Source organism: Alexandromys fortis, unplaced genomic scaffold (assembly GCF_014885135.2).
Source record: "Alexandromys fortis isolate MF-2015 unplaced genomic scaffold, M_Fortis_MF-2015_v1.1 scaffold_375, whole genome shotgun sequence".
Taxonomy (NCBI): Eukaryota; Metazoa; Chordata; class Mammalia; order Rodentia; family Cricetidae; genus Alexandromys; species Alexandromys fortis.
Genome location: NW_026068279.1, coordinates 453,688 through 468,612, shown reverse-complemented (window position 1 = coordinate 468,612; position 14,925 = coordinate 453,688). Strand labels below are relative to the sequence as shown.

At 36.0% G+C, this 14,925-nt stretch overlaps 1 protein-coding gene and 1 long non-coding RNA gene across 2 annotated transcripts; both read right to left on the bottom strand.

The window, feature by feature from the left end:
- Positions 1-5,521: 5,521 nt before the first annotated feature.
- LOC126494730 (olfactory receptor 9K2-like) lies at positions 5,522-6,463 on the bottom strand. The gene has a single exon (XM_050132141.1). The coding sequence runs from the start codon at positions 6,461-6,463 to the stop codon at positions 5,522-5,524; it is 942 nt and encodes a 313-aa protein (XP_049988098.1).
- Positions 6,464-8,219: 1,756 nt separating this feature from the next.
- LOC126494732 (uncharacterized) lies at positions 8,220-11,789 on the bottom strand. Its single transcript, XR_007590054.1, has 3 exons — positions 11,683-11,789; positions 11,469-11,555; positions 8,220-8,242 (listed from the first exon to the last, which is right to left on the bottom strand). It is a non-coding gene; the product is annotated as an uncharacterized lncRNA (long non-coding RNA).
- Positions 11,790-14,925: the final 3,136 nt, after the last annotated feature.

The following is a 14,925-nucleotide window of genomic DNA, read 5'->3' as shown; positions in this document are numbered from 1 at the left end:
AGCTTAACTTCTTCCTTTCCAATACGAATCCCCTTGATCCCCTTATGTTGTCTTATTGCTATTGCTAGAACTTCAAGCACTATATTGAAGAGGTATGGAGAGAGTGGACATCCTTGTCGTGTTCCTGATTTTAGTGGGATGGCTTTAAGTTTTTCTCCGTTTAATTTAATGTTAGCTGTTGGCTTGCTGTAAATAGCTTTTATTATATTTAGGTATGACCCTTGTATCCCTAATCTCTCCAAGACCTTTATCATAAAGGGGTGTTGAATTTTGTCGAATGCTTTTTCAGCATCTAATGAAATGATCTTATGGTTTTTTCTTTCAGTTTAATAATATGGTGGATTACATTGACAGATTTTTGTATGTTGAACCAGCCCTGCATCTCTGGGATGAAGCCTACTTGATCATAATGGATAATTTTTCTAATGTGTTCTTGAATTCGGTTTGCCAGTATTTTATTGAGAATTTTTGCATCGAGGTTCATGAGTGAAATAGGTCTGTAATTCTCTTTTGGTTGGGTCATTGTGTGGTTTTGGTATCAGGGTAACTGTAGCTTCATAAAAGGAATTTGGCAATGACTCTTCTGTTTCTATATTGTGAAATACATTAAGGAGTATAGGGATTTGGTCTTCTTGGAAGTTCTGGTAGAATTCTGCATTGAAACCATCTGGTCCTGGGCTTTTTTTGGATGGGAGATTTTTGATAACCGCTTCTAATTCTTCGTGACTAACAGGTCTATTTAGATCGTTCACCTGGTCTTGGTTTAACTTTGGTATATGGTACTTATCTAAAAAAAATGTCCATTTCTTTTGCATTTTCCAATTTTGTGGCATACAGGCTTTTGTAGTAAAATCTAATGATTCTCTGAATTTCCTCTGTCTGTGGTTATGTCCCCCTTTTCATTTCTGATCTTATTTATTTGCGTGTTCTCTCTCTGTCGTTTTATTAGTTTGGATAAGGGTTTGTCGATCTTGTTGATTTTCTCCAAGAACCAACTTTTTGTTTCATTGATTCTTTGGATTGTTTTCTGTGTTTCTATTTTGTTGATTTCCGCCCTCAGTTTATTTCCAGTCTTCTACTCCTCCTGGGTGTGTTTGCTTCTTTTTTTTCTAGAGCTTTCAGGTGTGCTATTAAGTCCCCAATTTAACCTTTCTCCGTTTTCTTTAAGTGGCACTTAGTGCTATGAACTTTCCTTTTAGCACTGCTTTCATCGTGTCCCATAGGTTTGAGTATATTGTCTCTTTGTTTTCATTAAATTCAAGGAAGACTTTAATTTCTTTCTTAATTTCTTCCTTGACCCAGGTGTGGTTCAATAATTGACTGTTCAGTTTCCATGAGTTTGTCGGTTTCTGGGGAGCAAAAGAGCTCTTGTGACAGAGAGACATAGCAGCTCCTGAAGCATCCTATAGCTTTTCCAAGAAGATGCATGGTTGCAAAAGAACTTCTGCCCTGGGCTTGCCTTCGCTTATGGCAAAGCCACCCACACAGGAAAAAAAAAAAAAAAAAAACTGCCTTCCACTTCATCAACTTCCTGGACATTACACCTGGGAATTGATCATCTCATCCTGCCAAGACAGGTATACTGAACCCTACCCCCACAAAAAGAAATCTTCAGGCCTCCTGGTCTCATCCGCTAAAGGCAAGTACTGCTTCTAAGGTTTCCAAAGAGTACAGAGAGACTTGGGATTGTCTGCACAACTGAAAAAAAAAGTTGTCTCACTTCTGCTCGTTTACCTATCCCTCTCAGATCTGTCTATGGCACTGGATGACTTAAGGACTGGTAACTCGTTACTTCATTTGTTAAGTTTCCCTGCTAAAAATACAGACAGGTGTGCCTCTTTCGCAGGCTTCATAGTTTAGGATTAACAGGTTTAAGATGCCTCTCCAATGACTCCTCCCGCTGAGTGTGAGCCCATCAACTCCTTACTCTCCCCTCCCCTACATCGTCCCATGCCCTCAGGAAGTAGCCAGACTTGAGCCAGCACCACTATACCCAAAGAGTCTGGGATATTTGGGTGGAAGCATCATCCCAGCCACTGGCATCCATATACTCAAAGAGCCTGGGATGTTTGGTTGGAAGCGTTACCTCGGTCCCTGGAATTCATATATCCATAGAGTCTTGAATGCTTGGGTGGAAGTTCCATCCCAAGCCCCCTCCCCTGAGAATTGCCTTAGTCCAGACTCCACCTCTGAGAAAGCCTGCTGAATGATGACCCCTCCCCAGAGATGCTCAAGACCACTCCCACAGGGTATTTAAATTATATCCCAGAGAACAAATACATAGTTTTCTGGTCTTCCTTCCCCATTTTCTCTCTGGGGGGCTGGAAGGCCACCAGGGAGCATTGACATCCATTAAACTTGAATTTACTCTAATTTGGTATGATTTGGATTATTGTATTTGTGAAGAGGTTTATCAGGGTACAAAATCTTTAACCAACCATCTGTTGATGAACATTGAGGCTTGTTCTATTTTCTTGCTATTGTAAAGAAGAGCAAATACAATGATGAGTGTTCCAGGATGGAGAGTCCTCCTTTTCCTTTTGCTGTGGTAGAGGTTGTAAACCTCTCTAACATTTCCCTCAGTGTTCTATTTTAAAATTTGTTTTCCCTAAAACTCAAAGTTCATAATTATGCATTTAATTTGATCTGTTATTTATTGTTGGCTAGTATTACTGATCCCTTTGTCTTTTGATACATTCTTCCTGCAGCCATAAATCTGATGGATTGGAAACTCCTGGAGATAGAGTGTGCTTGGTATAAGTAATATAACAGCTTCATCTGTCTCTGTATTGGTATATCTTGATGCCGTTCTCATAGTCAATGATCTTCTATAGCTATTTACTTTGTAGCTACCAGGCATTTACAAGGAATATTAATTAATTAATATTAATAACCAATTTTGACTGAAGATAACTGAACACATAAAAATAATTTATAATTCACTATTCCCTTATATATACACATTCTATATGCTATTATAAATTGGATCATCTTATAATATAATTATTATTATACTCATAGTATATCTTATTGAAATTTTAAGCTTTGGGTTTCTTAACTTCTGTCACAGTTTAGTTTTTGCAGCAGCAACTGTGGTATTTATAACATCCTATATTTTCCAAAATCAATTCTTTGAATGTGATCTCTACTCTTTCCTCTCATGTTAGAAGTCATGAACAAACATAACCTCTCAGAACTGAACTCAACCTATCTAGGGATGTATTACACCTAGAAAAAAAATAAACTATTCTTTTTACTTATTTGAATGAAGCTGTTCTTGACCATATGGTTGCCCCATCCTGATCTCAAAAACATACTGGTATACTTCATGTAGGCACATTTGTGGTATTGAAAGATGAATCTTCAGCATACACATTTGAAAATATCACAATTTATTTCTTTGTCATATGTTGTTAGAGAAGATAGTGCCACAAATAAAAGATTAGAAAGGTATACCAAGGTGTAACATCCTTCCTTTGGTCCTAATGTCTCACCATTAAAGGTGATGTTAGGGTAGGTTACACATACACGAACGCCCTCACTATTATCAAACTGAGGAATACCCCTCTTGTGGACTTACTCTGAGATCATTTGTGTTTAATATTGTTGTTAGGCTTTGTGTTTGCCTTGTGGTACAGAAGTTCAAGCTCAGAGCCTCATTCGTGGCAAACAGGCATTCTACCACTGAGCTGCGACCTCAGTTCTGCTCACTCTACCACCATTAACACTCATGCAAGTTCAAAAACTAGAAGATACAATTCTTTTTGAAGTCCTGTCTTATTGATCAGTTAATTTTTCTATACAAATTTCATGTTTTGAATACAGGTAAACATTGTTGGCTCATGACAGAATTTCCCTGATAGGGCTAAATTCTTAGCCTTTTACATTTTTCTGAGTGTTACCTAAGAGGACTTTTACTGGTCCTCAAGTACTTTACTTGGTGTTTTCTTAGAATATTGTTGGCACAACCATATGATTATTAATTATCTGTCTAAATATTTAATTCATTAATTAATTTATAAACTCTCTAAAAAGTAGAGTGGCTTATTCCTATGTCTAACATATAAAAATATTAACATGGGTTTTCACCAAAATTTATCAAATAAACAAATACGTCTGTGTGGATAAAAGAGTGAATTTGACAATGTATTCTACTTTTATGGCTCAGTTTACTCCTAAAACTCCATTAAGTATTTCCCAGTGATAATAAAAACAAAATTTAATTAAAAACAATAATATGGAGAGAAGGGTCACTTAAAGATGTTTTCAGCTTCCTGTTTTTAATTTATTTCACTGAAATCAAATCGAGCAACGAGCACTGTATCAGAACATTACAAAATGCCTGCAATGCTTAAAGATAATTTCCCAAATAAATGTGCATAGACAAGGTTATTATACTTTGCTTATCTTATTAGCAGTTCTTCCTCGAGTATGAACTATTTGATGAAGCTGAAATATAATAACTAATTAAAAGTACTAGTGGAAGGCAGTTTTGTGGATGCTCACCTTATTAGACCTGGATGGAGGTGGGTGGTCCTTGGACTTCCCACAGGGCAGAGAACCCTGATTGCTTTTTGGGCTGACGAGGGAGGGGGACTTGATTGGGNGGGTTCCCTGCCCTGTGGAAAGTCCAAGGTCCTCCCCCCTCCGTCCATGTCTAGGAAGGTGAACGTCCAAACTGGCTAGGCTCCCGCCAAGCCGGAACATGAAGTAGGATCAAAACCCCATGCCATTGTCCTTGGCTTCTCATCAGCCCTTATTGTTCACCATGATCAGATGTCCGGTTTTATCCCATGCTTTTTCAGTCTGTATATATTTATTAAATACTCCCCAAAATAATTAACACCAGATAAATTGAGGTAATCAGTAATCAAAAATTGACAGTGCTTCATCTTCCAAGTTAGTTCTTTGTATTCAGATTTGTGATTTTTTGTGGCTCAAAGGACTTCACAATGTGTGGCATTCTCAGAGAAATTTTCAAGTTAGTGTATGTAGTGAGGTTACATACAGCTTCTTTGCTATAATTATCACTTCTATGTAGAATACACGTGAAGTACTTATCACACTAAAGTTTGATAATCACTTAATACATTAATAACAATGAAAAACAAAAAGCCAGTGTATTCTAGAAAATAAAATCTGTCACTTTGTGGATTATCCAGATTGTGTGTAGGAGGGAAATAAAAATTTTAGATAGGGTCAATATTAGATCAAAAGCTACTTAAAAATACAGTAAAATTAAAGCATTTTAAACACTATGAAACACACAATTATTATGTGAAACAAAATGATGTTAGATATGGGGGGAAAGGGATGATGGAGGAAAACCTTCTGTTATTTCCAGGACGTTCACATGTGCAAGAATTGAAGTATTACTTAGAGGGTCAAAGATGTCACAAAGATGCATTGTATACATCAGGCTACTAATAGCATTGTTATTACAAACAGGAGAAAAACTCAGCGTTGGCAACAAGAAGTATGAAACCAATATTCCAAACACTACTAGTGGAACAGGAGAAAATCAAAGAATGGATTTTTTCTTGTCTAGAAGTTTGCTTAGAGCATCTTTGACATCTTTGTTCCTCAGAGAGTAGATCAGAGGGTTCAGCATTGGTGTGACTAGGGAGTAGCACAAGGAAGCCAGCTTACTCAGTTCAGGGAATCTGTCAGGGGTGAGATACATGAAGAAGACAGCACCGTAGAGCACACTCACAACACCCAGGTGAGAGCTGCAAGTGGAGAAGGCCTTCTTCCTTCCCTCCGTGGAGCGTATCTTTAGCACGGTGGACACGATGTACATGTAAGAAACAACGATGACTATGACCGTTGGTAAGATAATGATACCAGACAAGGAAAAGGATACTATTTTGTGTACGAAAAGGTCAGTACAAGACAGTCTTTGAATTGGTCGAGTATCGCAGTAAAAGTGGTCGACAGCCCGAGAAGCACAAAACGATAAAGTAAATGTCATGCTGGTCTGGAGAACAGAGCTGATGCAGCCACAGAAGTACGAGCCTGCCACCAGCTGGGCACAGAGGCGTGTGGACATGTGAACAGAGTAGAGGAGTGGGTTGCAGATGGCGATGAAACGATCATAGGCCATGGCTGCCAGGAGAAATCCTTCCGCCACAATGAATAGTGTAAAGAGAAATATCTGTGTCTCGCAGCCTGCGAACGAGATGGACTTGCTCTCGGTCCAAAAGTTGCTCATAGCCTTCGGCGCGATAACAGATGAATAGAAGAGGTCGATGAAGGAGAGGTTACCTAGGAAGAAATACATTGGTGTGTTCAGCCGGGGATCAGTCAAAATAATGGTCATCATCCCAACGTTTCCTAGAAGGATCATGGCATACACGAGCAGAAAGAGCAGGAAGAGCAGAAGATGGAGCTCAGGGCCGACCCTGAAGCCTACAAGGATGAAGTCAGTCACTCCTGAGTGATTGCTTGCTCCCCTGTCACCCATGGAGGAGATCTGATGAGAGGCATAAGGCAAAATAAACAAACTCTTAGCTTGATCTTAGTGTTACAAGTAGCTGATATAGGGCAGGCGTTTAAAGGGCTCTCAGCAATTTTAGCTTCAAAATCCTTCAACTTAAACTGAATTCAATCAGCTAATATAGACTCTACACATTAGTTTCAATATAAATTTCTAAAATTGGGATAATTTAGCATATTTCTTAAATGCCTTTCTCCTAAAATGTTTGTCATATTTACTGTACCATTGATCCATAGATTATTTTGCTACTGTATACATTAATTTTTAATATTATGAAGCAGTAACAGGAAGAACTAATCTTGTTAAAATTTGCTAACTAGCATCAGAACTATAAATTACAGCAAAGAAATACGTCTCTAGTCTCTTTGCTCCTGATAAACCATGTTGTATTACTATCAGGCACCACTTATCAATAAAAACTTCCTGTTACTTTAATTAACTTTCTTGGACTTATTTTTTGTTTTTAATAAAAAATTCCTTAATTTTTCAACGTGGGCCAAACATATTTTATAAGAAGAATAATGATTATTAACAAACATTAAGATTAATATTGAATACTGATTATTTTTGTAATAATGGCTTTTTTTAAGATCACAAATAATTTCTTTCCATATGTGGTCAGCATATCATTTGTGTATTACAAATACCAATTAATCAATGTACACTTGTTCTAGAAATTAAAGTAACCTAGTAATAAAACATGCGGACTCAGGGTCACACCTGAAGGCTGCATAGTTATGCATTTATGCAATACAACACAAGCTTTAGGTTGAAATAGACTTTTCCTTTCTAATTTAGACCTCGGATACAAGTCTGCAACTAATGTTTTACCACACTTTTCCATAATTGGTCAATTAACTCAAGCACAGACAATCAATTTTAATTTTTTTGGAAATTTGTGATATGCATATGGACTTTGGGATAAGTCAGTCTATGTTGCAGTAAGGAGCCAGGGAAATTTTTTAAGTCTAGGGAATGAAAGACATCAGTGAGAAATGCAATTATATTATGTCAGAAAATCAATGATGATGGTAACAGTAATAACCACTATTCAACAACACAGTTTTAAATATTAAAAATAAAATATTAACTAAATTCCTCAAAAGTTACATGCCCAAATATAAAACCACAAACTTCTGAATTAGGAAAAGACAGGGGGTGTTGGAATATGAGATACTAAAGCAATGAAAGAAAGCTGAAGGAGTCGTGTAATATTTGCAAACAGCATATTACCTTTACTTTAATATTGCCTAGAGCCAAAGACACCAATGTTTTTATATTTACCCTTATCCATTTCATCACCACATTTTCATACTAGTGCCAAATATCCATTACCCTCCGCAGCCCTAGCTCCTTTAAGGTGAAGCTCAACTCGTCCTCTGTGTATTTGTTAGCTTGCTGTTTTTGAATCTAGCCAGCGGTCTTTCGTGATTATTGTACACATTTACTATGTGGGTAATAATTGAATGATGATGAGCATGCAAAGTCATAGCCATGTTTTTAAACATCTAATAAATGAAATAGAGTTTAGCATATAAATATCAGAAAATTTAAAGCAAAGTCATTCACATCTTAAGAAAAGAATTCTTCCCTCGGTACCAACCAAGAAACTAGTCACAGTTGCTGAATCTCAAATATTTTTTAAAGTTACTTTTACCTTCTACGATTAGGTGGTTGATCAGACTCTGTTTAAAATGAAGCAGCAGAATCACAAGGTTCCTTCTTTTTGGCACTATTATTTTAGTTCTGTGATGTGTAAATATAAACTTGGTTAATTATTCTTTCACAAGCGTATTTTAAAGTTATTTCAAAATAAAATCAACTCAACCCTTCAAACATCCATCCACAATCTGAGTTTCAGGATCTCTCACAGAGAAGCATAACCTAAACTCATCAATGCCTTCTGTTTAAAAACTTCTGCTTTATTAGTTGCTTTCTTGAAAAATTCAGGTCTTAGGAGAGTGAAGATAAACTTCATGAATGGTGAACTGTTAAACCTTAAATAATGTTAGGAGCTATAATTTGTGACCATGCAAGGTGAACCAGAAGAATCAACCAGGAGAATATTCTCTGCATACAGTCTTAGATGCTTGTCTGCTTTCAGGAAGGAGTTGGGTTACACTGGATATATATGTCCTGGCCCTTAGCCATCCGGAACCTCTAGTGATATACCATAGCATCAGACAAAGCTATCCACACAGGCTTTAGACTTGATGTAACATTGTCGCTTTTACAAATAAGTGTAGCACTGAGATTTCCCTCACCCTTCTGGGAGACAGCCCTCCAGGGATAAAAGGAAATACAACTTAATTATTAAGATTTCTATGTTCCAAAATCAAGTCCATGAGGGCCATGAAGAATCTGGATATTTTTAAAACTAACAATAGGAATTAAGTACATGCCAGAGGACTTTTCCTTCCTTAAATGAGTCTGTGAGATAAGGTAGAAGAATCTTTTTATTTAATTTCTGCATAAAAAATTAGCATCTGAGCTTTGACTGAAAAAATGTTTTGTTAAACAGGTAATATAGCTACTAAAGGGTATAGTTCTCTCTGTAATATAGGCATGGCCTAATTTTTAAAATTATTTTTAACTGTTTTGTCACTTGTAATTGAGAATATAAAACACAATACTAAGATGATGATATGGACAAGCACAGCAATACAGCTAGTTTACTAAGTTCTGAATAAATCACGACTGACTAAACTTAGAATCAGGCTCATTTCTATTTTTAATATATTTTATTAATTCCTGATAATTTTATACATGTATATAATATATATTTGGCATATCAACCCTCAGTCCTTTATATATCCCACTCCTAGATTGTCCCTAAAAATGCTTAATTTAATCTTCTTTTTCATTGTAACCCACAAATTACAATTTTTGTTTTTCACATAATCATAAGATGTAAGGTTATGGAGTGACGTTTGCCTTCTAGGACTCACATTAATAAATAAAACTAACTCTTCCTTACCAAGAAGCCATCAGCAGGTGAGGAATTATAACCTCCTACCCTTCTATATTAGCCAAGGTTATCTAATGAGTAGATCTCATAAAATAATATTTTTTATTCAAAATGTTATGCAATATATTTTGATGATTTTTTCATATTCTACAACTCCTTTCAAACTCTTTACCCAATACTTTTATGTTTTCTATCAATAAAAAAATAGGATGAACGAAGGAAGAATGAAAAAAACACAAACCACAAAAATGAGAATTCAAACAAACAAAAAAGACAAAAGTCAAAATAAAACAAATGAAACTAAAATCAGACACACACACTAAATAACCATTGGGTTTGTTTTGTGTTGGCCACCTATTCCTAGGTCTGCACAAGAGTGTGGTTGTTACACGCAGTGACACTCCATCGATTGCAAATATCTTCTTGGTTAGAGGTGTGACTTTGTGTCTACAACCTCTTCTCAGTGCTGAGCTTTTGTTTGGCTTGCATCTGTGAAGGTCTTGCTCAAGGATAAGATCAATAAATCAAATGACGGCACCTGTTGATAAGTATGTGGGGGACTGGGGACACTATTCATTGCCAGTGAGAGGGAAAATCGGTGCAGCCACTTTGGAAATCAGTGTGACAGTGCCTCATGAAGCTGAGAATCGATTTGTCTCAAGATCCTGCTATACCACTCTTGGGTATACACCCAAGGACTCTAGATCTCACTACACTGATCCTTACTCATCCTCGTTATTGCCACTCTATTAATAATAGCGAGAAATTGGAAACAGCCTGAAGCTTCATCAGGTGATGAATGGAAATGAACCATGTCATGAAAATGAGGCACATTTACATAATGGATTTTTTTTAACTCAAGGGAAATTTTATTGATGTTTAAAGAAAAAAAACTCAGGACAAGTAAGCTGTGTGTGGATTGTGAAAGCTGCCTAAAGAAGAAGAATCTCTCAGCAGAGAGGGGAATTGTGGCTTGAGTCAAGTCAGCATTAGAGATCAGCCACATAGCAGACAAGCAGCCTCGTGGTGGGGAAGAGGGTTTGAAGAAAGAGTGAAGTCCAAAGGGCTGGGAAAAGGGTGCTTCAAAAAGAGATGAGGTTGGGAAAGGGACAGGTATGGTTTTCTCAGAGATTGGAGAACCAGACAGACTTAGAAAGCTGCATAGCTACAGTCTTTACAGGACTCTACTAGAGGGTGGAAATTCTGCAAAGGCAAAGTCCATTAGCTCATTAAAAGGCCAATTACTCCTCCTACCTCTTAATTTAGCTTCCAGTGAACCAGCATCCTGAAGGCTGGTTCCTTGGCAAGTTGATTGGCTGAACCAGCTGGATTGACTTTTGTTTAATATTTTACCTTATTTTATATATAAGCGTACCTTCTCTCCACATAGTGTGCACCTCATGTGTTCCTGTTGCCCAAGGAGGCTAGAAGAGGACACCAGATCCCCTGGAACTGGAGCTCCAGGTGATTGTGAACTGCCTTGCGGGTAGTGAGAGCCAAACTTTGTTCCTCTGCAAGAGCAGTAGGAACTCTTAATGGCTAAGCCATCTCTCTAGGCCCTTTTGTTAATGAAAGACAGAAAGAGAGTGAATCTGTGGGGGGAAGAGAGGTGGGGAGGATCTGGCAGGAGTAGAGTGAGGGGAACTGGAGTCAGTATATATTATATGAGAAAAGAAATCTATGCTTGAAAAAAGGAAAAAAGTATTAAAAAGAGAAAGAATTGCATGACAGGGTAAAGGGCATGGCCAATTGAACTAGCACACTGGTCCAGTATCGGACAGACTTAGGTTCAAGGTTCCCATGTTCACAGAATTCTCAAATGTCAGTTCAGAAGACATTAAAGGCAGGGTAATTGCTATTTGCCGCTCTGTTGTTTGAGACATTTGAAATAGGGTGCAGACTCTGAGATTATCCTTGAGCAAGAAAATTCATCCCTCTGCTAGTACAAAGGCTTCTGTTACCATGAAGACTTGCATAAAGGAAAAGCTGAACCACACAACATACAAAGGATACTGTTTTCCAAGATAAGATGTTGGCCATGGCTTTAGGTACAGTAACAGTGGAGTAGGAGAGGTCAATGACAGAGGTTGCCTAGGAAGAGATACATTGGTGTATTCAGTCCAGGCTCAGTCACTACGATGCCAATAATGTTAAAGTTCCCCCAGAAGAACCATCACAGAAATAGAAGAAAGAGGACACTGTAGAGTTCTGGACAGACCTTGATGCCTACAAGAATGAAGTCAGTCACTTCTGAGTTGTGAATGAAATCAGTGACGTCTGATTGGTTGGCTCTTTCCATGTCACCCATGGCAAATTTCTGCTTCTGGTTATAAAAGAAAATCACAATATAACTCCCCACATTTTATCAGCTATAACCAATAAAATTTCACATTGAAGAAACCTAGACTTGACATAAGCTTTCAAATCCACTACCCAACTAATTTACACAGCAGCAAACTGTAGATGAGAGATACCTTGCTGCTGCCTAAGACAACACAATTGGATCATAAATAAATAAATATATAAATAAATAAATAAATAAATAAATAAATAAATAAGAAGATCCAGTATTGTTATGTGGAGTCATTATTTCTATGTATTCAAATGCATGTTTTAATTTTTTGGATTTTTATGAAAAATTTATTGAAAGAAGCAGCAGACAAAAGATATAAGCTAGGTAATAAAGCCTTTGGGTTTTGAAGGAGTCTTGTAATCATAAGAAAAGAAAAAAATATCACTACACTTTGTATAACTAGGGAGGTTGGTGAGTCAAGGGGAAACTGCCTATCACTGTTTTTCATTGTGGCTCTGCCACTAATCTCAGGCCTGTGAAATAAGTTTCCTGGATTATTGTAGTTTTTTATTATCCATAACACTAATGGGAAGAATGAATAACATTTGGCTTAAATAAAAAAGAAGAAAATGATATGTTTAGCTATTAGACAACTTAATTAATAATAAATGTATTTTTCATAATTTAAGAAAACCACAAATGCTTCAACATAGCTCAAGTTGTTTTCATTGTTTATCAGTTAGCCTACAAGAAAATTAAGTGGTTTGGGTGTTTTTAGAAAGTTAACATGTATTTATTCTTAAAACTACTGAGCACTCACTGTTAGATTAAGAGCTCATTAATAATTCCTGTCTAATATAATCTATTCTTCTTCTATGGAGTCAAGAGGTTTTTTGATTGGCTCATTTCTTTAAGCTTCTAATTTTTTCTCACATTCTAAAATGTTTCAGATGTGTTTTCTGACAGATTTACACAGAAATAAGAAGAATCAAACTCCAAAGGGTAAAACTATAAATGTCTTACTGATTTTTTTTGCATTTAAATCAAATGGGTGTGTTCCATGAACTGAAGATTAGCCAGTTTATAAAAGATCTCTCTCCGACGAAAATAATTTCTTGATAAATATCTGTAGTTGTAAGAGTTCATTTGCTAAAAAGATACTACCTTGCATTTTACTCTTAGCTTTCTTTTTTTAATTTTTATTACAAACAAAAGGCAATACACACTATTAAAAAGAAAAACAAATATAAAATAGTAAAGTAAAATTTTAGAAAACTGTAATTTTAGTATTATGGGTTTATCACTCTTTAAAATTTTGATATTATCTTAGCCATAAATTACAAATTCACAGGATCTCATATGACAGTACAGATATATGAAATATCTAAAATTCATTCTGAAAGGTTTATAATGGTTTGATTTCAATGGTGGTGGACATGATTTAAATTTACTGCACAAGGTGGATAACGGTGTTCATCTTTATTGGAGAAGAATAGGAAAAGTCTTCTCAGGTTCCCAAGTCTGCAGAACACCTTCAGGTGCTGTCCATTGGTTGGTTTGGAATGGGAAAGGATTCTCTTAAAGGAGACAGAAGGTTAAATCATTTTACATGTTTCTGCCTGTCGCAATAAATCATAAGCTTGTAACTTAATGAGCTTGATTGTGACAATCATTTCAAAATGTGTAGTGCATTCAAATAGGACTAGATACCTACAGTTACCTTTGCTATATTAAGAAGACTTTTGTGAAAATGTCACAAGTTTAATTGGCTTTGAAGTTTAATCTAAATTTAAAATAAAAGGAGGATTTAGTAAGGAAGAAATCTCATTTCTTTAACAAATCAAGAGCTACTTTGTTGCTACACCCATAAAAGCAACATAATTTTTCAAAACTAATCTGTCTGTATTTAACAAACTATTCATTAATGTGTTTAGTCAGCATTTATAAGCATCTAATCTCTGGCAAGAATTGTTTGCCACTAAATATAAAGGTTTTTCAAATATTCAATTCAGGACTAGTTTATGGCATGAAGTGGTGTTATTTCATGAAGCGTTTATCATGACGTGAACGTGATCTTTAGTTCACTGTTAAGTGACCAACAATAACTCACTCGTTGCTGGTTTTTTAAAAACACATTTGCAATAGGATATGGTGACGCTGCTGAAGGTTATAGGTAAGATATTGAATGAGCACAACAGCCTTACGTGACTTTAAGAGCAAACCTGACTGTCAGGGCTCCTGGTTGTTTTTCAATCACACTGTAGATAACTTTGGATATAGAAAAGTTTTTAATATATCTGTGAAGAACAGCTGACTATTCTAACCTAAACACACAGTTGGTACTGTTCATATCTTGCATACAAAATTACAAAAGATAGATTTATCTGTATTAATAGTTAAATTGATCATATTACATATGAAAAGACTGGAACAATATTATAAAGGAAATGTATGAGTTCTATGATTGTAAAATTTACTAAGCAGTGAAAACAAATAAAATAATAGAATTCATGTAACTCAAACTCTATTTTAAATATCAACTATTGTATATTGTTTGATTCAGCCATTATCTTTCTTCAGGGTAATGGAATATGGTTTTCTGATGTGCGAGTTCCCTCTGTGTGCTGTGGTTACCATTAATGAATAAAGAAACTGTCTTGGCCGGGTGATAGGGCAGAACTTAGGTAGGAGGACTGGACTGAATGCTGGGAGAAAGAAAGGCAGAGTCAGGAGACGCCATGGATCCTCCGCTGAAGATAGACATGCTGAAACTTTGCTGGTAAGCCACGACCTCATGGTGATATACAGATCACTAGAAATGGGTTAAACTAAGATGTAAAAGTTAGCCAGTAAAAAGCTAGAGCTAATGGGCCAAGCAGTGATTTAATTAATACAGTTTCTGTGTGATTATTTTGGTTCTGGACAGCCAGGACAAACAAGCAGCTTCCTCCAACAATTCTCAAAGATTATGCTTACCTGAATAATCATTAAATTATGTCATCACATTTTGAGATTCAATAAAAGTATGTTTTAGGAATCTAGATAAAGCCCTGAGTTTTTCTTTTTTTTTTTTTTTTTTTTTTTTTTTTTTTTTTTTTTTTTTTTTTTTTTTTTGTTTTTTTTTTTTTTTTTTTTTTTTTTTTTTTTTGCTTTTTTTTTTTTTTGTTT